Consider the following 20,261-nt stretch of genomic DNA (forward strand, 5'->3'; position numbering starts at 1 on the left):
GGGCTTGAGCAACCATAGTGTATGCATGGCATATATGTATGGCAAAGAGTAGGGCTTTAAGAGATGCTGGAAAAGGCAGGCCGCCGAGATTGAGGTACTAGTGCCTGGTCTGCATTAGTTGTCTTGTTGATGGTAGGTGTTGGTATAGAAAGTGAGTTCGTCATATGAGTTCCAGGAGGCACCCTTTAGAGCACAGAGCTGCTGTGGTTTCTGCACACCTATGTGGCCTTCTTGTAATTTGTGTTCTGTGGAGGTGGAGCCTCAGCCTGTGACTGAACATAAATTCGATCTCATTAGGCTCATGTACTGACCAAATTCAGGCTGTGGTAGTAGGCCTCCTATCATTATGTGTGAATATTTACCAGTTTTGCAGTTTGTGGTGTGTGTGTGTGTGTGTGTTTGTGTATGTGGGGTGCACATGAGCAGAGGGCACCTGTGTGTAGACCAGGTTGACGTCAGTTGGCTGTATATATTGAGGCAGAGAATCATTTGAACTTAGAGATCATCATACTAACTCATTTGATCTTGAAATCGCCATTTCAGCTAGTCTGGCTGGCTAGATCTAGGAATACCCTGTCTGCTTCCCAAGCACTGGTATTACAGGCTGTTGCCATGTCTTGCCTTGCTTTCTGTCCAGTTGTGCAACAGTAGCACACTGAACCATCTTTCCAGCCCCCAGTGTCTCACGGTAAACTATTTAAATACCAGACTGGCTTTCCTGGTAGCATGAACTATAAGAGTCCTTACCACATCTGGAAGGAACAGAGTGGGGCTCTTAGCAAACTCTGGCTCACCATTCTACATTCGGGGAGTTGCAGTAAGATAATGGTACTGTGTCTAATGCACATAGTAGAGCTGGTTGGTGAGGGAGGGAAGACTTGCTGTGGCCATGCAAGGGAATCTGCTGTGCCCTGCCTTCCATCTGCCTATGTACTCAGTAATTCTAATGTCCAGGAACCCTAGACGACAGAGAGGAGAGAGGGGGTGCCTTGAGCTGGACTGAGGTTTTTAGTGAGCTTTGTTCTCTTCTGGTTCTGATTCTGGGAGATACAGTGATTTTCTTTCTTACAGGCATGTCCAGCCTGCAGCTTAGGCACTGCATGCAGCTGAGAGTAGATGTGAATGCAACATAATACAAAAATCTTAAACCTAGATGGGGCGGTGGTGGCACATGCCTTTAATCCCAGCACTCAGGAGGCAGAGGCAGGCGGTTCTCTGTGAGTTTGAGGCTAGCCTGGTCTACAAGAGCTAGTTCCAGGACAGGCTCCAAAGCTACACAGAGAAACTGTGTTTCGGAAAAAAAAAAAAATCTTAAGTCTAATAACCTTTATGACTAGGCTGACCATGATGGCTCACACCTTCTGTCCCAGCACTTGAGAGGCAGAGGCAGGTGGATCTCTGTGAGTTCAAAGCCAGCCTGGTCTATTAGAGAGTTTCAGCACCTTTTCGTGCGAGATTATTTTTAGTTTGATTACATGCTTTCTCAAGGATGAACTTCGTAGATGACAATATCACATCATGATGTCAAACAGTTGGACATGCCTTCAGGAAACCATGAGATAGCACATGGCAGATGAAGAACCAAGCCTGCTTCCTATGAGGACAGCAGTAGCTACCTAGCCTGAAAGGGATATGGCCTGTCTACAGGGAGTTTCCATCTGAGGCATATGCACGCAGTTCTGACATCCATAAGCATCCACCATGCCCTCTCTGAGCTTCATCCTTTCCCTGCCAGCTGGCCCACTGTGGGCTCCTGCTGGACTCTCAAGGCACCCAGGCCTGGGGAGGAGGAAGGGACGGGTGGCCATCCTCATCCTCGCACTCGCCACCTAGCTTGGCTTTTCCAACGGAGGCCTTCCCGACACAAACCCTCTTCCCTGCCACAGAGGACTACGGGCACTACGAAGAGCTGCCGGGGCAGCCTGGGGAGCCCCTCTTCCCCGAGCACCCTCTGGAGCCCGACAGCTTCCCCGAGGGAGGGCCCCCAGGCCAGCTGAAGGCGGGCGCCGGTGTCCCCGACTTCCTGCCCTCGGCCCAGAGGGCCCTGTACCTGAGGATCCAGCAGAAGCAGCAGGAGGAGGAGAGAGCGAGGAGGCTGGCTGAGAGCAGCAAGCAGGACCGGGAGAATGAGGAAGGCATGTGTCCCCCGGCAGGGGCCCAGCCGGCTCTGTGCAGGGACGAGGGGGGGCACCTAGGCTGGGTGCTGTGTCTGAAAGAAGCTTAGCAGGAAGTCCTGTCCTGAGCTGCTGCCTCACGCTGAGGAAATGGAGGCCAGGGTTCAGGAGACTCCTGACTCAGAAGGAGAGGGTGGTGGGCTGGTTCCTAGCAGAGACAGTGTCCTTCCTGAAGCTTGAATGACACTCTTGTGGCCCGATCCCAGCCAGCCATAGAGATACGGATCACCAGTGGTGTAGTCACAGGCTCAAGTGGTCACCCTGGTGGCATCCACCTTAGGGCTGAATGGACCAAGGGTCTCCAGAATTTGGAGCAGACCAGTGAGGACAACAGGAGGAAAGACAAAGTTGGCGGCCTCCCTGGTGGCTCAGGTTTCCCTCCTGCCTCTGTTTGTGGTTGCACTTGCTCTTCCCTGACCCCTGGACTGTTTTGAGGGTTCTGGGGACGTGTATGTGAGCTGTCAGCATGGCTGCTGTCCAGACCTCTAGAGAGGTGACTAGAGCTGGTCTGGACCAAACCTGCCTGGAGAGTGGGAAGAGATAGTAGGGTCCTGGGCTGAGGCCCAGCCTTACCCTCATGGCACAATACCTCCATTTCCTCATCTGTCCAGTGAGCATGTTGATGATAGGACCTCCTGGGGTTATGTGTGAGTTATTCAGGTCAGACCACCTACCAGGGATGGTACTGGCCTGAGAGAGAAGCCACGATGATGTCAACACCCAGAGCCAGGTTGTGCACCCCTGGCTCCCAGCTGGGGCCATAGGAGATGCTAGCTAACAGCACAGAACCACACACCAGGGAACCAAGGGGTCCACAGGCTTATGGGATATGGCCATTCATGCCTCCCACTATTGTGTTTTCTCTCAGGTGACACCGGAAACTGGTACTCCAGTGACGAGGATGAGGGGGGGAGCAGTGTCACATCAATCCTCAAGACCTTGAGGCAGCAGACATCAAGCCGGCCCCAAGCTTCGGCTGGGGAACCGAGCAGCAGTGGGCTGGGGGATCCCCGCTTGCAGAAGGGACACCCCACAGGGGGCCGGCTGGCTGACCCCAGACTCAGTCGTGACCCCAGACTCAGCCGCCATGCAGAGACTTCAGGAGGGACTGGCCCAGGGGACTCAGGGCCCTCTGACCCTCGGTTGGCTCGTGCCCTGCCCACCTCCAAGACTGAAGGCAGCCTTCATTCCAGCCCTGTGGGCCCCAGCAGTTCAAAAGGACAGAGCACTGCAGAAGAGGAGGAAGGGGAGCGGGCCTTGCGCGAGAAGGCAGTGAACATTCCCCTGGACCCCCTGCCTGGGCACCCACTGCGGGACCCTCGCTCTCAGCTGCAGCAGTTCAGCCACATTAAGAAAGATGTGACCCTGAGCAAGCCAACCTTTGCCCGCACTGTGCTCTGGAACCCTGAGGACCTGATCCCCCTGCCCATCCCCAAGCAGGACGTGCCCCCGGTGCCTGCTGCCTTGCAGTCCCTGCCTGCCCTGGATCCCAGGCTGCACCGCTCCACACCCCCTGGGCCTCCCAACACCCGGCAGCGTCCAGGCTCCACAGATCCCAGCACATCTGGCTCTAACCTACCTGACTTTGAACTTCTGTCCCGAATCCTCAAGACTGTCAACGTCAACACCCCTGGCCAGAGTGACAAACCCAGCGACCCCAGGGTGCGGAAGACCCCTACTGACCCCAGATTACAGAAGTCAGCAGATCCTGCGTCAACATCCCGTGCAACTAAGCCCTGTTCCACCGAAGCATCACCTCCTGCTGCCAGCCCAAGTGGAGACTCATCCCCACCAGCCACGGCTCCCTATGACCCCCGAGTGCTAGCTGCTGGTGGCCTGGGCCAGGGCAGCAGCAGCGGGCAGAGCAGTGTGCTGAGTGGCATCAGCTTGTATGACCCAAGGACTCCCAATGCAGGTGGCAAAGCTGCAGAGCCAGCCTCCGACATGAGTGCTCAGCCCAAGGGTCCTGAGGGCAACGGCAAGAGCTCAGCCTCCAAGGCAAAAGAGCCCCCGTTTGTCCGCAAGTCTGCCCTGGAGCAGCCAGAGACAGGGAAGGCCAGCTCAGATGGGGCCACAGCCACTGACAGATACAATAGCTACAACCGGCCCAGGCCCAAGGCCACTGCAGCACCTACTGCTGCCTCATCCACCCCGCCCCCTGAGGGGGCCACACCCCAACCTGGAGTGCACAACCTGCCAGTGCCCACCCTCTTTGGGACTGTGAAGCCTACCCCCAAAACAGGCACAGGAAGCCCATTTGCTGGCAACAGCCCTGCTCGTGAGGGTGAGCAGGATGCAGGGTCCCTGAAGGACGTTTTTAAAGGCTTTGACCCCACAGCCTCCCCCTTTTGCCAGTAGTATCTGTTGGGGCCAATGCTCCCTCCACTCCACCACCCTTCCAGGGTGACATTTAAGGGCAGCAACCAGAGTTACGGGTGGGGGACAGGCAGGGTGTTCTTTCTTAACATTTTTCTTCCCTTTCTTCCTTTTTAAGTAGTACTTTCTTTGAGTCATACATTGTATCTAACCGTCTTGGGTTCTGGTCAGTGCTACAGGCTCCTGGGCTCGCTCTGCCTAGTGAGCAGCCTGTGCCCTGCGTTGGACAGTGGCAAATCCCCAGCCTGGGGCTTTCCCAGAACTAAGGGAAGCCTGAGTGTCTGGGAAGGCACTGAAAGCCACTCACCCTGTGCTGCTGGGAGATGGACTAAAGCACAGTTGGTGGAAGCTGGTGCAGGAGTTCTAAAGCCCCAGGGTGGGCTGGCCTCTCTTCAGCATGCAACCTGTGACAGCCTGCTTCAGAACAGAGAAGTGAGAAAATGTCCAGAGGAGAAAAAGGTCCTGGTCCCGGTCCTAACCTGCTCGGGCCTGTGCATCCCACATCCTCCGTCCAGGGTTTGTCCTGAAAGTGATACCCTCTAGCCCTCCAGGAGACTCTGGGTGAAACAGACCTGCAGCCTGTAGGCCTGAGAGGGGTGGGGCAGCCCCTCAGAGCATTCTCCCTCAGTATTACCTGTCCAGTGCCACTGGCCTGACCCTCAAGACAGCTCAAGGATCCGTGGTGTCGCCACCTGCCAGACTCCCGAGGAGGGAGGCCAAGGGTGGCCCTGGCAAAATGTGTCTGCTAGCTGCTTTCATGCGCCTTAGCCGTGTTCCCTGTAGAGTACCAGAAAGTGTTTGCTTTTCCCTCCCAAGCCGACCGAAGCAGGGCATCAGCTGTCTGTTGCGGTGTTGCATTAGTGGGTGCTTTCCAAAAGGGAGCCTGAGGAAACAGTAGAGTCTGGGGCCTAAGTGGTGTGTTGGTCCTTTCTAGGAAAGGAAACTTGGGGTGGGGAGGCCTAAGGCACCTGTCAGATCCCAGTCAGCGGAGGCATTGCCACAGCCTCCCCTACTGGTAACCTTAGGTCTGGCCTTGTCCAGAGCTCCAGGGGAGACTTCCTGTGACCGTGTCCCCAAGATTGGATGGGGAACTGGGAAGACTGCTGCAGGCCTCTCTGCCTCTGGGTCACTCGCCAAGCCCTAGAGGTCTGCTTTCTTGTAGCCTGCCTTTTCTATATTGGGTCTCTTGGCTCAGCTGCTTCCTTTTGGTGATAAGGAAACCTGACACAGCCAGTGGGTCCCCTCTGCCTCAGGGGGAGACAGGCTCCCACATCCCCATCCGCCCCTCCCCCAATGCCCTCCACATCCCAAAGAGAAATCCCTTCCAAACAATTCTGGGCCTAAAGCTGGGGTGGGAGGGGCTTGTGCCCACAGGCTAACACCCTGTGGGGTCAGTGCACCAAGATCAGGTTGGTTTTGTTTGTCTTTGTGTTTTTTATTTTGTTTTGTTTTCTTAAACAATCATCAATGAGATTTGTCTTTGGACTCCAGCCTTGGCCTCCAAGACTGGGGCCATGGTAAGTGTAGGATAGGAAGAGTAGTGTGGCAGTGTTCAGATCCCACCCCTCCCCGTTGAAAGTTCTTTTGTAAAAGCCAGGCTTGGTGGTGCCTACCTGTCATCCCAGCACTCAGGAGGCATAGGCAGGAGGATCACGAGTTCAAAGCCAGGCTGGTCTACATTAGAAAAACAAAATTTTTCTTTTGTTAAAGGAAAATTAGATGAATTTTTAAATCTGAAATCTGTGGGTGAGAGGAACTATTCCTCCTCTTGGAATAGTCAACTGAAGACTCGTGGGACAAGGAACTCCGCTTGAATCGCCAGCAGGCCACACTTTTAAAGAAAAATTGTTCTCTAACCAGGATTGTAACAAAAGTGTAAATAGCATTTCTGAGTTGAAAGTCGATGGTGCAAATATGTATATAATGTACTGTATTTTTACAATGATCGTCGCATGGCTCTCCCGCCCCCTTTTGTACTCAGTATCTGTCTTCCAGAAACCTCACCTGCCTTCTCTCATGTGGTCTCTTAATCCAGTAATTGTATTACTGCCATTAAAGGATGCAGTTATTTTAAACAGCCTGCCAGTCTAGTCTCATTTCTGCCCTGCCAGGGAGCACACAAGGCGGGGTGGAGTGTAGCAGGGTTCTCAGTTGTTTCCTTACAGTGAGCCAAGCCCAGGACTTTGTGCCCGCCACATCCCCAGCTCCCAGATACTCAACAATAGCCAGACCCGCATGGGCATGTGATCCTAGCACTTGGAAGGCTGAGGCAGGAGAATGATGAGTTTGAGGCCACCTTAGGCTAGACCTGAAGTAAAGAAAGGGAAAAACCTTGAACTCCTGGTCCTCCTGCCTTCCCTTTCTGTGTGCCGGGGTTCCAGGTGCACATTACCAAGCCCCACTTTGTCTCTGTGAGCACACGGATGTGTATAGAAACATGTAGGTACATACACACACCTACAGATAAAGATGGTTCAGCTTGGCTTTTGACACTAGAGTGTGCCTATTCAGTGTACTTTGAATTTGGATCTTTTCTCTGGCCTGCAATCCTGAATTTTTGTTTGTTTTGGTGTTTTGTTTTTGAGGCAGAGTTTCATTGGTTTTCAGTTCACATAGCTAAAGATGACTTTGAACTGATGGCTTTCCTGTCTTTCTAGTGCTAAGATCACAGGCATATGCTATCAACTGAGCTATATCCTCAGCCCAGCAGTACACAGTTACATTGGGATGGGAAAGAGAGTTGCATCTGGAAGCCAGACATGAGGCCTTCATCACCAAGCAAGGCAGGTTTGTGTCAGATGCTTGTACCCTGAGGATGCTAAAGTAAGATGTGCTCACCGTTCTAAAAGGGGCTTAGATGTGATGACACTGTTTCTTGTTTGTTTGAGACATGGTTCGCCTGTGAAAGCCTAGGCTGGCCTTATAAACTTCCTGCATGCAGTTGCTCTGTCTCATCTCCCATAGACTGCCATCATAGATGTACCTCACCAAGCCCGGCTATTTATAGCTTTTTATTTTACTTTTTCGAGACAGGGTTTCTTTGTAACTTTAGAGTCTGTCCTGGAACTCACTCTGTAGACCAGGCTGGCCACCTGTCTCTGCCTCCCAAATGCTGGGGTTAAAGGCATGCACCACAACTGCCCAGCAACATAGCTATTTTTAATTAAAGATTTACTTTCTATTTTCCGTGCATAAAGTGTTTTGCCTGCGTTCATATCTATGTACTTGATGCCTTCAAAGGCCAGAAAAGGGCATTGCATCCTAGAACTGGATTCTGAGCTGCCATTTGGGTGCTAGGTGAAACCTGGATCCTCTGGAAAAGCAACCAGTGCTCTTAAAAGTATATATGGTAAGGCCGGGCGGTGGTGGCACACGCCTTTAATCCCAGCACTTGGGAGGCAGAGGCAGGTGGATCTCTGTGAGTTCGAGACCAGCCTGGTCTACAAGAGCTAGTTCCAGGACAGGCTCCAAAACCACAGAGAAACCCTGTCTCGAAAAACCAAAAAAAAAAAAAGTATATATGGTAGCCGGGCTATGGTGGCACACGCCTTTAATCCCAGCACTCGGGAGGCAGAGGCAGGCAGATCTCTGTGAGTTCGAGACCAGCCTGGTCTACAAGAGCTAGTTCCAGGACAGGCTCCAAAGCTACACAGAGAAACCCTGTCTTAGAAAAGAAAATCATAATTTAAAAATAAATTTAAAACCCAACAAAATAACTCATGGACTTGGCTTAACACATTTTCTCTAAATGTTCTAGAATGTGAGAGGTCAAAGATGAAGGTTCCTGTAGATTCAGTCCTTGGTAAAGGCTCTTCCTGACTTGCCTAGGTCACATCTGACTGTTGTTTTTTTTTTTTAATTTATTTATTATGTGTACAGTGTCTGCATGTATGCCTGCTGGTCAGAAGAGGGCACCAGATCTCATTACAGATGGTTGTGAGCCACCATGTGGATGCTGGGAATTGAACTCAGGACCTTTGGAAGAGCAGCCAGTGCTCTTAACCTCTGAGCCATCTCTCCAGCCCACATCTGACTGTCTTTACTGGGTCTCTTCCTAAGTGCATGTAAGGTAAGGGAACAGGGGACAGGGAGGGCAGAGGAGCACTCCAGTGTCTCATAAGACATTGAGCCTGTTAGACTGGGTTCCCACCCTCAAGACTAGAACATTGGTTCTGAACCTGTGGTTCACGGCCCTTTGAGGAGGACGTATGTCAGACATTCTGCGTTCAGACATTTGCATTATGATTCATAATAATAGTAACAAAATTACAGTTATGAAGTAGCTGTGAAAATATTTTATGGCTGGGGTCACCACAACATGAAGGACTTAATTACAGGGTCACAGCATTAGGAAGGTTGAGAAGCACTACTCCGGAGTCACCTCATCCACCACTCACATGTGAAGTCACAGTGTCTTTAATACCTCGGGCCTCCTTCATATGTCCCCAGGCAGAAAGAGTGACAGGAAGCAAGCAAGGGGCTTGTGACATTCTCCCGCACTCAAAAGCCAAGTATTCATCTTCTTTTTTTCAAGATGATCTTGTAGCCCAGGCTAGCTTTAACAGGTCGCCTCCAGCCTCTATCTTCCAAGTTCTAGGATCACAGGCATATAACTTCATTCCTATGTATTTCCTGTTATTTGCTCCCCCCCGCCCCCACCCTAAGAGTAAGTAGACTGTAGATGCTTTGTGTCAACTTCCTGGTCCCTTCCATCTCTCCCCTACTTTGGCTGTTCTTTATTTATTTTGCTGTTTTTTGAGACAAGGTCTCTTCAATGTAGCCCTGGCTGTCCTGGATCTCCCTCTAGACCAGACTGGCCTCAAACTCACAGTGATCTGCCTGCCTCTGCCTCAGTACTGGGATTTAAGGCATGCAACACTTTCCAGCTTGGCTTGCTTTTTGTTTTTTGAGACAGGATCTTTCAGACTGGCCTCAGACTTGCTGTACAGCTGCAGACGGCTGTGAATTTCTGATCCCTCTGCCTTCTGGTTTTCCAATGCTGAGATTACTGTTGTATCCACCAGACCCCACTTATGTAGTGCTGGGTGTGAAGCCCAGGATTCAGCTTATTCTGGGGATCCCCTGTCTCTGCTGCTATGCAGAGTTACAGGTGGAGTGTCATGTCTGTAGTGGTCTGTCCTGTCCCTTTAAGAGACAAGCCCTGCCGGGCGGTGGTGGCACACACCTTTAATCCCAGCACTTGGGAGGCAGAGGCAGGCGGATCTCTGTGAGTTCGAGACCAACCTGGTCTACAAGAGCTAGTTCCAGGACAGGCTCCAAAACCACAGAGAAACCCTGTCTTGAAAAACCAAAAAAAAAAAAAAAAGAGAGAGAGACAAGCCCTGCCCACCCCCACCCCCCACTGCTGAGACAGGCAGATCTTCCTGTCTTTTAGTCTCTCCCAGGAAGAGGTAGCTGCTGTTCTGGCCGCCTCCCCCCTTCTCCCACCCCACCTCTCTCCTCTCTCTCTCTCTCTCTCTCTCTCTCTCTCTCTCTCTCTCTCTCTCTCTCTCTCATTCTGCTTTTTCCCCATCTCCCCTTTTCCCTTACCCCTCCATAACCCACTAAATAAATACCCACTTCCTCTGCATGGCGTGCGTAGGACCCGCTGGCCCTCATGGCCTGTGGGCCTGTAGGCTCCTAGGCTCTCTTCCTGGGACTCGCCTGCCTTCATGGTCTGCACTGTGGTCACTGGACCTGCGGTGTGATCTCATGGCCTGCTACCCACTCTGCTGCCACTCGAGGACAGCGCAGCGTTTTCATTTAAACCATAACAATGTCCAGCGTTTAAGTGGGTAATGGGGATTCAAACTTGTGTTCTTTCACAGCAAGTACTCTACCCCCCAAACCATTTCCTCAGACCTCGGAATTATTTTCTTTCTGAGTTCCAGAAAGAAGTTTCCATGTGGCAAGAGGAGAGTGGAGTCCCTGCATAGCAGAGGGTGGAATTCATAGTCTCAGTGAATTCGGTTTTGAATCGGAATGACCTGGGGATAGTAGTACAGCCCTACAATTCCTACACTTAGGAGGCAGAGGCAGGAGGATGAGTGCAAGTCCAAGGCCAGCCTGACCTACATAGTGAGTGAATGGTTAGGGAAGCAGTCAAGCATAGGGAATAGAGTTCAGCAACCTCTTGGCCAAGTTTGGTTCTGTGTGATAGTTTGCATTCTGACTAATAAAGCTTGCCTGGAGATAAGAGGGTGGAGCTAGCTACTAGTTAACCATAGAAGCTGGGCAGTGGTGACTCACGCCTTTAATCCCAGTGCTTGGAAGGAGGAAGGAAGGAACCGGCCACTACTGCTGGTTCTTTGATCTTTCAGGTTTTTGCCCTGAGAGCTCCTGGTTTTTATTGATAAAAACTAATTAGGATCACGCTTCAGTTTAGGGACTCCACTTGGTTTGGACGATGCGTGCGACCCTCTTCAAACAGTGCACTGGGCACCCAAGACCATCACCTGTATCCTGCGCACAGGCCCTTTTAATGATGCACCTAGCAACCGTTGGCAACCTGGGGTCCCCACCAGAATGGTAATTTTCCATGTAAACAATGGAAATAAGTTATTCCCCTTTGCAAACCCTTGGTAGCACCATGTTCCTACTCAAGCACAACCTAGGAACTATGGACTAAGGACAGTGGATGAGCTGATGTGCTCTGAGCTTATTTGGTGCTTGCAGTAAACTGTGTCTCCTCCCCCTAATTAAAATATAAGGGAGGGCAGAGGCAGGCAGGTCTCTGAGTTTGGGGCCAGCTTGTTTTGCATAGTGATGAAAGCTACATAGTGAGACCTTGTCTCAACAAAAATCACCAGGGGCCTGGAATCATTGCACAGACGTTAAGAACACCCACAGCTCTTACAACACCCTAGATCAGTTCCCAGGACCCATGAAGCACCTCTGCCTCCACGTCCTCTGCCTGCTCCGGCCTCAGTGGGCACTGCACTATTATGTACAAAACACACAGGCATACATTTTGTAACTATTTTTCATTATTTTATGAGTGTTTTTATGTCTATCCATGCAGAACGCAGGATGTGCATGCCTGTGGCAGCCAGAAAAGGGCATTGGATCCCCTGGAACCAGAGTTACAGATGATTCTGAGTCTCATGTGGGTGCTGGGAATGGAATTGTGGCGCCCTCTGCAAGAGCAGTGAGTGCTCTTAACTGCTGCATTGTCTTCCCAACCCCTACACACATACTTTTAAGAAAAATAACTAATTATCCAGGCAGTGGTGGCACAAACCTTTAATACTAGCACTTGGGAGGCAGAGGCAGTGGATCTCTGTGAGTTCAAGACCAGCCTGGTCTACGTCTTGAGTATTAGGACAGCCAAGTGCTACAGAGAGAAACCCTGTCCCAAAAACCAGATAAACTTAATTAAATAAAAAAAATATTATCAGAGTATAGTTACTCTATTGACCTGCAGAGCCGCATATGTGCCCCTCCTTCCTGTGACACTGCCCATTGAGTGAGACACACACATCCTCTTGGCCTGCATATTTGAACACTTGGTGGTTTGAATGAGACACACACACACACACACACATCCTTGAACACTTGGCCCCCAGTGTTCTGTCAGGGAAAATTTAGGTGGTCCAGCCCTGATGAATGAAGTCATCACTGGGGGCAGGGCTCCGAGTCTATGGCCTTACCCCATTTCCAGTTTTCTCTCTCTGCTTCCTACTTGTAGCTGAGGTGGGATTGCTAAGTTCCCTCTACCTGCAGCTGTTCTCACCATGATGGAATCTTATCCCTCTAAACTGTGAGTCCAAATAAATTCTCCTAAACTGCCTTGGCTATGGTGTTTCAGCTGAGCAACAGAAAGGTAACTGAGGCCCTGTGTGTCCTATAGGACAGTGCTCTTGGAGAACCCAGCCTCGCCGATGGTGTCGGTGGAACAGTGGCCTTGTGTATGAGTTGGTTGTCCTAATGTCATGCTTGCCTTCATTCTCATAAGTTCTCTGAACCAGCAAGTGACTGCATAAAGTCCCAGGGGCTGAAATAGAACCCAAGGCCTACCAGGCTCCTGGCCCCTCTGGGAGATTCTAGGTAGGTACTTTTCCCAACAGAGCCATGCCCCAACCCAAGAACACCTCACTCTTTCTTTTTGGCATAGAGATTAAGTATAGAATAGTAAATCACACATTTAATCCCAGCACTTGAGATACAGAGGCAGGTGGATTTCTGCGAGTTCCAGTCTAGAATAGTCAGTAAGGAAAGAATCTAACAGTGGTCACAGTTGATCAACTACTCTAGACTGGAACTCAGAGAAATTTCTCTGTCTCTGCATCTAAAGTGCTGTATTTTAAGGTGTGAGTTACACCCAACTCTAGATAAATTTGTGTTTGCCTTTTTTGGGGAGGCGGGGGTGAGACAGGGTTTCTCTGTAGCTTTTGGAACCTGCCCTGGAACTTGCTCTGTAGACCACGCTGGCCTCAAACTCACAGAGATCCACCTGCCTATGCCTTCCGAGTGCTGGATTAAAGGTGTGCGTCGCTACTGCCCAAGTGTTTGTGTTTTTAAATTTAAATCTTTTAGATGGGCAGCAGGGGTGGTACATTCCTTTAATCCCAGCACTTAGGAGGCAGAAGCAGGAGGATCTCCGTGAGTTTGAGGCCAGCCTGGTCTACAGAGTGAGTTCCAGGAAAGCCAAGATTACACAGAGAAACCCTGTCTTGAAAAAAATAAAGGAAAAGAAAAACGTAAAGAGCCGGGCGGTGGTGGCGCATGCCTTTAATCCCAGCACTTGGGAGGCAGAGGCAGGTGAATCTCTGTGAGTTCGAGACCAGCCTGGTCTACAAGAGCTAGTTCCAGGACAGGCTCCAAAACCACAGAGAAACCCTGTCTCGAAAAACCAAAAAAAAAAAAAAAAAAAAAAAAGAAAGAAAAACGTAAAGCCTGCCACCACCCAGCCTGCATTGCTCTGCAGTGAACTGGTGTGTTGACATGTTTTCAGTCTGCATTGCTCTGCAGTGGGCTCTGCAGTGGGCTGGTGTGTTGACATGTTTCCAGCCTGCATTGCTCTGCAGTGGGCTTTGCAGTGGGCTCTGCAGTGGGCTCTGCAGTGGACTAGTGTGTTGACATGTTTGCAGCCTGCACTGCTCTGCAGTGGGCTCTGCAGTGGGCTAGTGTGTTGACATGTTTCTAGAGGTCCTCAGTTAATTCTCCTTCAGCCTCAGGCCTAATGACCAGCCGGCCACAGGTGAAATCTCTTTAAGGAGGTTTTGCTTTCCCTGCTCTGACCCTGCCTGGCATTCAGATGGTTATTATTCTTTCCTCTTTCTTCTAGACACAAACCCAGAGCATTTCCCTAGCCAAAGAATGTGAAAAATTTTGTCCCTGGTGTTTTTGGTTCTCATTTAAGTCTAGTGTGGAATGTTCCCTGCAAGGAGCAGGGCAGCTGGCTGTCCATCTGAACCCTCTCCTCTCCAAGGCACCCACCCTTTCCTCCCCTGAATCTCAAGCCCTTAGCTGGGCCCATAGCTCAATTAGTCAAGAACCCTTGCTCAGCGGGCCCTGTGCTCCCTCCCCAGCACCACGTAAAGCAGGCATGACGCTACAGGCCGATAATCACAGCAGTCAGAAGGTAGCGGCAGGAGGTCAGGGGTTCAAAGTTGTTCTCAGTCGCGGAAAGTTCAAGGCAAAGCTGGATGATAGGATGCCCTGTCGGGAAATAAAAATTCAAGTGGTAAATGAAGGAATAAATATCATGAGTGTTCTGAACTGGGCACTGCGAGAGACATTGCTTAGACCCCAGCCCTCCTGAGCCTAGGGCAGGCGGATCAAGTTCAAGGTCAGTCTGTACTATGCAGTACCAGGCTAGCCTAGGCTACATAGGGTACACACATACATCAAACCAAAGACTGAGGGTGTAGAACACTTTCATACCATATGCAAAGCCTTATGTCTCAGCCTCAATACTGGAAAAAAGAATACAATGCTCCCAGCATGATCTCTAAGACCCTGGGAGCTGGTCCTCCTTCCTCCACTGTCTCTGGCTTCCTCTTTAACTTCACTGTTCCATGGTTCTGCTGACTGCCAGGCAAACAGCTGCCACAGGGCCTTCACACACGGCGTCTTCTTTGCCTGAGGTCTGCCTTTTCCTCGTCCCAGCCTGGCTGACTCCTTTTCGGAGAGCTGATCTTATGTCACTCTCCCCTTTTTTATTCAAGACAAGGTTTCTCTGTGTAGCTCTGTCTGTCCCGGAACATAACTGTGTAGATATAATGCGTGTATGTATAATCAGAAGGTGATTTCCAATGCTTGTCTGTTAGAGACACTGTGACTTCTGGCTACTCGTGAGTGATGTTCTGTGTGGGAGGTTAGCCACCATGCTATGGGACATGTCAGCCTATTCTATTGAGTGAATTCCAGGACAGCTAGGGCTATGTAGAGAGATCCTGTCTCGGAAAGAAAAATTTAAAACAAAGAAAAACCAGAGCTGGTGAGATGGCTCAGCAGGCAAAGGTGCTTATCACCAACCTGAATTGGATAACCAGGACCCACATGGTAGAAGGAGAGAACCATCTGCTGCAAATTGTCCTCTGACCTCCACACATGAACTGTAGCACACGTACACACACACACACACACACACACACACACACACAAATAATTATAAAAATTAACAAATAAAAATTATTCGGTCCCAGCACTCGGGAGGCAGAGGCAGGCGAATCTCTGTGAGTTCAAGTCCAGCCTGGTCTACAAGAGCTGGTTCCAGGACAGGCTCCAAAACCACAGAGAAACCCTGTCTCAAAAAACCAAAAAAAAAAAAAAAAAAAAAATTATTCGGAATACATTGGATATACATGGCCTCATGTCTGTCCCCTGTGGCCTTAAAATTTAAGAAATGTTGCTAGAAATGGTGCCATGTTTTGTGTTTCAGTGCAAGAGATAGCCTTCCAGGGACTGGAGAGATGGCACAGCAGTTAACAGTGCTTGCCGCTGCCTTAGTAGAAAACCACAGTTCAGTTCCCAGCTCACAACCATCTGTAATTTCAGCTCAAAGGGATCCAAGGACCTCTTCAGGCTTCTGTGGGCACCTGCGCTTAAGTGCACATACCCATACACAGACATTTAATTAAAAATACACCTTAGAAGGGCTGGAGAGATGGCTCAGTGGTTAAGAGCATTGCCTGCTCTTCCAAAGGTCCTGAGTTCAATTCCCAGCAACCACATGGTGGCTCGCAACCATCTGTAATGATGTCTGGCGCCCTCTTCTGGCCTGCAGACATACACACAGACAGAATATTGTATACATAATAAATAAATAAATATTAAAAAAAAAACAAAAATACACCTTAGAGCCGGGCGGTGGTGGCGCTCGCCTTTAATCCCAGCACTCGGGAGACAGAGGCAGGCGGATCTCTGTGAGTTCGAGACCAGCCTGGTCTACAAGAGCTAGTTCCAGGATAGGCTCCAAAACCACAGAGAAACCCTGTCTCGAAAAAAAAAATACACCTTAGTCTTAGGCAAAACGCAGTTACTATTTCCCTTTTAATGGACAATTGAGAATTTTTTTTTTTTTTTTTTGGTTTTTCGAGACAGGGTTTCTCTGTGGTTTTGGAGCCTGTCCTGGAACTAGCTTTTGTAGACCAGGCTGGTCTCGAACTCACAGAGATCCGCCTGCCTCTGCCTCCCAAGTGCTGGGATTAAAGGCGTGCGCCACCACCGCCCGGCGACAATTGAGAATTGAGCCAGATTGCTCATCTGTAGCCCCAGTTCTTGGGTTTAGAGAAGACCGAGGCAGAAGGACTGTTAAATTGAGTTTAGGCAGCATAAAAAGGTGAGAAGCGGGAGGAGGAAAAGAAGAAAAGTCTCATGGAGTAGCATGCCAGGTTCATTCTCTACCGAAGTTATGTAGGGGATAGAGTTCTGAAAATAATTTAAGGACAGGGATGGATGTAATGGCATCTTACTTTAGTAACATCTGCAAAGAAGAAAAACGGAAGAGGAATACAACATAATAGTCGTGTGTCCTCTTTAGTGAGGTTACTGGTTGGTTTTGCTCCCTCGGTTCAACAGTCTTGCAAAGTTTCTACATTAAGCTCCCCTAGTACAAGTTTTGTTTCGGGCTGTTGAGAGCAGATTTTTTTAAAACTACAAGTCCCAGCAGCCATCACGCCACGGTCTTCGGCAGCCCGGCCTGACCTGAGCGCATTGATCTCAGGGACTTGTAGTACGACTATAAAATAAGGTGGGCCACATACTACCGGCACAGAAGACAGAGGTGGAGACACCGCCAGGTTGACCAATAGGCATTGCGTCCTGGGCTAGAGTGGCGGGCAGTTCACCAGTCGGCAAGCCGCTCCTCGTGAGTGACCTGGCATGCAGCCTACAAACGGCCCGTGGGGCGGAGCGTGTGTCTCGGCCCCATTGCGAGCCATGGGAGGCGGCTGGTGGTGGGCTCGGGTCGCGCGCCTGGCCCGCCTGCGCTTCCGGGGGTCGCTGCTGCCACCTCAGCGGCCCCGCAGCGGGGGAGCGCGCGGGTCCTTTGCTCCCGGCCACGGCCCACGCGCGGGGGCCTCACCGCCCCCGGTGTCTGAGCTCGATCGCGCGGACGCTTGGCTCCTCCGCAAGGCGCACGAGACAGGTCCGTGGCAGGGACCCGGGTCGGCCGCTATGCGGGAGGGGTGCGCACGTGGGAGTGGGCGGCGAAGGTGCGGCATGCATCTGCTGGGAACAGGGCCCGGGCCCGGCGGGGACAGGTTCTTCATGGAAGCTCAGGGAAACGCAGGGTGGGAGATTTTGCAGCCTGAAAGCATAAGGCACCAGTTTGCGGGTCCCGGCTAATGGGGTGCAGCACGGAATTGTGGGGGGAATTACAGTTAGGAGAGGTAGCCCGATGGCACCACACCTGCTTGAGTCAGAGACGGTTCCCGAGGCACCTGGGAAGAAGCGAGATGCCTGCAGTAGGGGGGTCGGTTCGGATTGCAGAGGGGAATACTCGGAATAAAACAAGAGTGTGGCTACCGGCAGAAGATGGGGAAGTTCCCGATTGGACCAGCGCGCAACCAATGGTAGAGGAAATGTCTGCTGATTGGAGGGAGAGGTGATCTAGATTCCAGGGGGAGGGACCTTAAATAGGGTATTGGTTTGACAGATTCGAGCCAGTCAGGTATAGAATGTGACTAGTAGTGAACATAGCCTTTGATAGCACTCAGGGAGTTGAGTGGCGGGGGAATGTGGACAAATGGAGGAGGCCGTGCCAGTTTCCACTTAGGAGAACGGGGAGGCTGAAGACAGGCCCAGGTGGAGAAGTTTGAGGAAGAGAGAGGGAGGGCCACAGGATGCATAAGTACCCTCGGAAAGACTTTCCATCCTCAGATTGAACGTCTTCAATTCTTGCTTTAGATTTTCATCTGGGTTAGACAGACACTGTCTTCAACCACGGCTCAAAAGGAGCACATAATGTCCGGGGGAGAAGGGAAGGGGAATGGGATTTGTAGGCAGCTTTCTGGAACGAATGGGCACGTGAAATACTTTTGCCTGAGGCTGAATAGGGTGGAGATTGGCTTGATGGTCTGAATGAGAGGGGAAATCAAGGAAGCAGGGCTTGGCTGATACAGAGCCCCACCCCCACCAATCCCCAACAGCTTTCCTCTCCTGGTTCCGAAATGGACTTCTGGCGTCAGGCATTGGGGTCATCTCCTTCATGCAGAGTGACATGGGCCGGGAAGCTGCCTATGGTGAGTACAGGCCTTCCCTTCCCTCCACTGCCTAGTCCTCTTATCCCAGCTAACAACTGGTAAAGGCAAACACTCTCTCGTCATCCCACACACCTCCTTCCTCAGTCAGCACTGTCTCCACTTGAGTGCACGCCCCGAAGCACAGCTGCTGGTTATCCTGCCTCTAATCTGATTTCTCAAAACTGAGTCCTCGGGCCGTTTCCAAGGGGCTTTGACTTGTGCATATACCTTTGTCTATACCCCCTAGATCAGCCCCCTCATTTGGATCCCAGATACTTCTGTGTGCAGTTTCATGTACTTGGCTCTTACTACTTGAGCCCTTGTCTGCCACCTCCCCCTCTAGTTTATCTGTTGATTTATAGATTTATTTTATTTATTGTTATACTTGGAAGGAACCCAGCATGCTAGTTAAATTCTGTATACTAAGCCACATACCCTCAGTCCCTCCCTGCGGTTTTAGGCAGGGGCTCTACTGTTGAACTACACTCAAACCATTTATTTTCTCTCTCTCTCTCTCTCTCTCTCTCTCTCTTTTTTTTTTTTTTTTTTTTTTTTTTTTTTGGTTTTTCGAGACAGGGTTTCTCTGTGGTTTTGGAGCCTGTCCTGGAACTAGCTCTTGTAGACCAGGCTGGTCTCGAACTCACGGAGATCCGCCTGCCTCTGCCTCCCGAGTGCTGAGATTAAAGGCGTGCGCCACCACCACCCGGCCTCAAACCATTTATTATGTGGTTATTTGTTTATTTTTCAAGAAAAGGTTTCTCTGTGTGTAGCACTGGCATGCCTGGAACTCAGAGCTCTGCCTGCCTCTGTCTCCCAAGTGCTGGGATTAAAGGTGTGCACCACAGCTGCCAGGCAAGATGTATTTATTTTTATTTTGTGTGTATAAGTGTGCATGGGGACCACATGTGTCTGGTACCGACGGAGCCAGAAGAGAGAGTCAGATCCCCTAGGACTGGAGGTAAAGATGGTTGTGAGTCACCATGCGGGTGCTGGGAACTGAACCTACGTCTTCTGCAAGAGTAACAAATGTTCTTAAACTTGGAACCCTCTCTCCAAACTCCCAATCCCAATCTTTTTTTTTTTAAAACAACTTGTTCTTTTGTGACAATCTAAGTTGTCTGAGCTAGCCTCTAGCCTCTTTTTTGTTTTATTTGTTTTGTTTTTTCATGACAGGATTTCTCTGCAGCCCTGGCTGTTCTGGAACTCGCTCTGTAGACCAGGCTGGCCTCGAACTCACAGAGATCCGCCTGCCTCTGCCTCCCCAGTGCGCCACCAACGCTGACTCCTCCAGCCTCTTACTAACTGGCGTTAGAGGCCTTGCCCAGCCCCGTGCTCGTACTGACCCAGCCTCCCCATTCGTCATCTTGGCAGCCCCTGGGATACCCTGGGCCCTGCAACTATTGATTGCTGCTCCTTCTTCCACAGGCTTCTTCCTGCTGGGTGGCCTGTGCGTGGTGTGGGGCGGAGCCTCCTATGCAGTGGGCCTGGCAGCACTGCGAGGACCTATGCAGCTGTCTCTTGCTGGTGCTGCCGCTGGTGTGGGGGCAGTGTTGGCTGCCAGTCTGCTCTGGGCTTGCGCTGTAGGCCTCTACATGGGACAGTTGGAACTGGACGTGGAATTGGTGCCTGATGATGATGGGACAGCCTCTACGGAAGGCCCAGATGAAGCAGGACGGCCACCACCCGAGTAAACAGCAGGGCTGTGGGGGAATGGCTGGGCCGAGGACTGGGACATTAAACCTGACCCTTCAGCAGTTTGAGACTCCGAGTGATGGCTCCTGTTATCTGGGGAGGCCGGGAGGGGAGAGGAGGGCAACCAATAGGGACGAGGCGGATGAAGGTGTCTAAGGAAGAGGCAAGATGACTCATTGCATAGAGACATTTGCTCCCAAGTCTGACAACCTGTGTTTGATCCTCAGGACCCACAAGGTAGAAGGAGAGAGCTAATTCCCACACCGTACCACCCCTACCCACACACAAACAAACAGATAAATAAATGAATAAATAAATAATTTAAGGGACA

General features: G+C 50.8%; 2 protein-coding genes across 2 annotated transcripts in view; both read left to right on the forward strand.

The window, feature by feature from the left end:
* Zc3h4 (zinc finger CCCH-type containing 4) overlaps positions 1-6,624 on the forward strand; it is a 42,735-nt gene extending 36,111 nt beyond the window's left edge. The window contains exons 14-15 of the mRNA XM_057762210.1: positions 1,887-2,135; positions 3,043-6,624. Coding sequence (XP_057618193.1) covers positions 1,887-2,135; positions 3,043-4,532 — 1,739 coding nt within the window. The 3' untranslated portion in view covers positions 4,533-6,624. The remainder of the gene's footprint in view (positions 1-1,886; positions 2,136-3,042) is intronic.
* Positions 6,625-16,905: 10,281 nt separating this feature from the next.
* Positions 16,906-19,998, forward strand: Tmem160 (transmembrane protein 160). The gene is made up of 3 exons (XM_057762994.1): positions 16,906-17,142; positions 18,146-18,238; positions 19,664-19,998. Exons 1-3 carry the CDS (start codon positions 16,935-16,937, stop codon positions 19,927-19,929), a joined length of 567 nt encoding a protein of 188 aa, XP_057618977.1. The 5' UTR covers positions 16,906-16,934; the 3' UTR covers positions 19,930-19,998.
* Positions 19,999-20,261: the final 263 nt, after the last annotated feature.

This window comes from Chionomys nivalis, chromosome 2 (genome assembly GCF_950005125.1).
Source record: "Chionomys nivalis chromosome 2, mChiNiv1.1, whole genome shotgun sequence".
NCBI lineage: Eukaryota > Metazoa > Chordata > Mammalia > Rodentia > Cricetidae > Chionomys > Chionomys nivalis.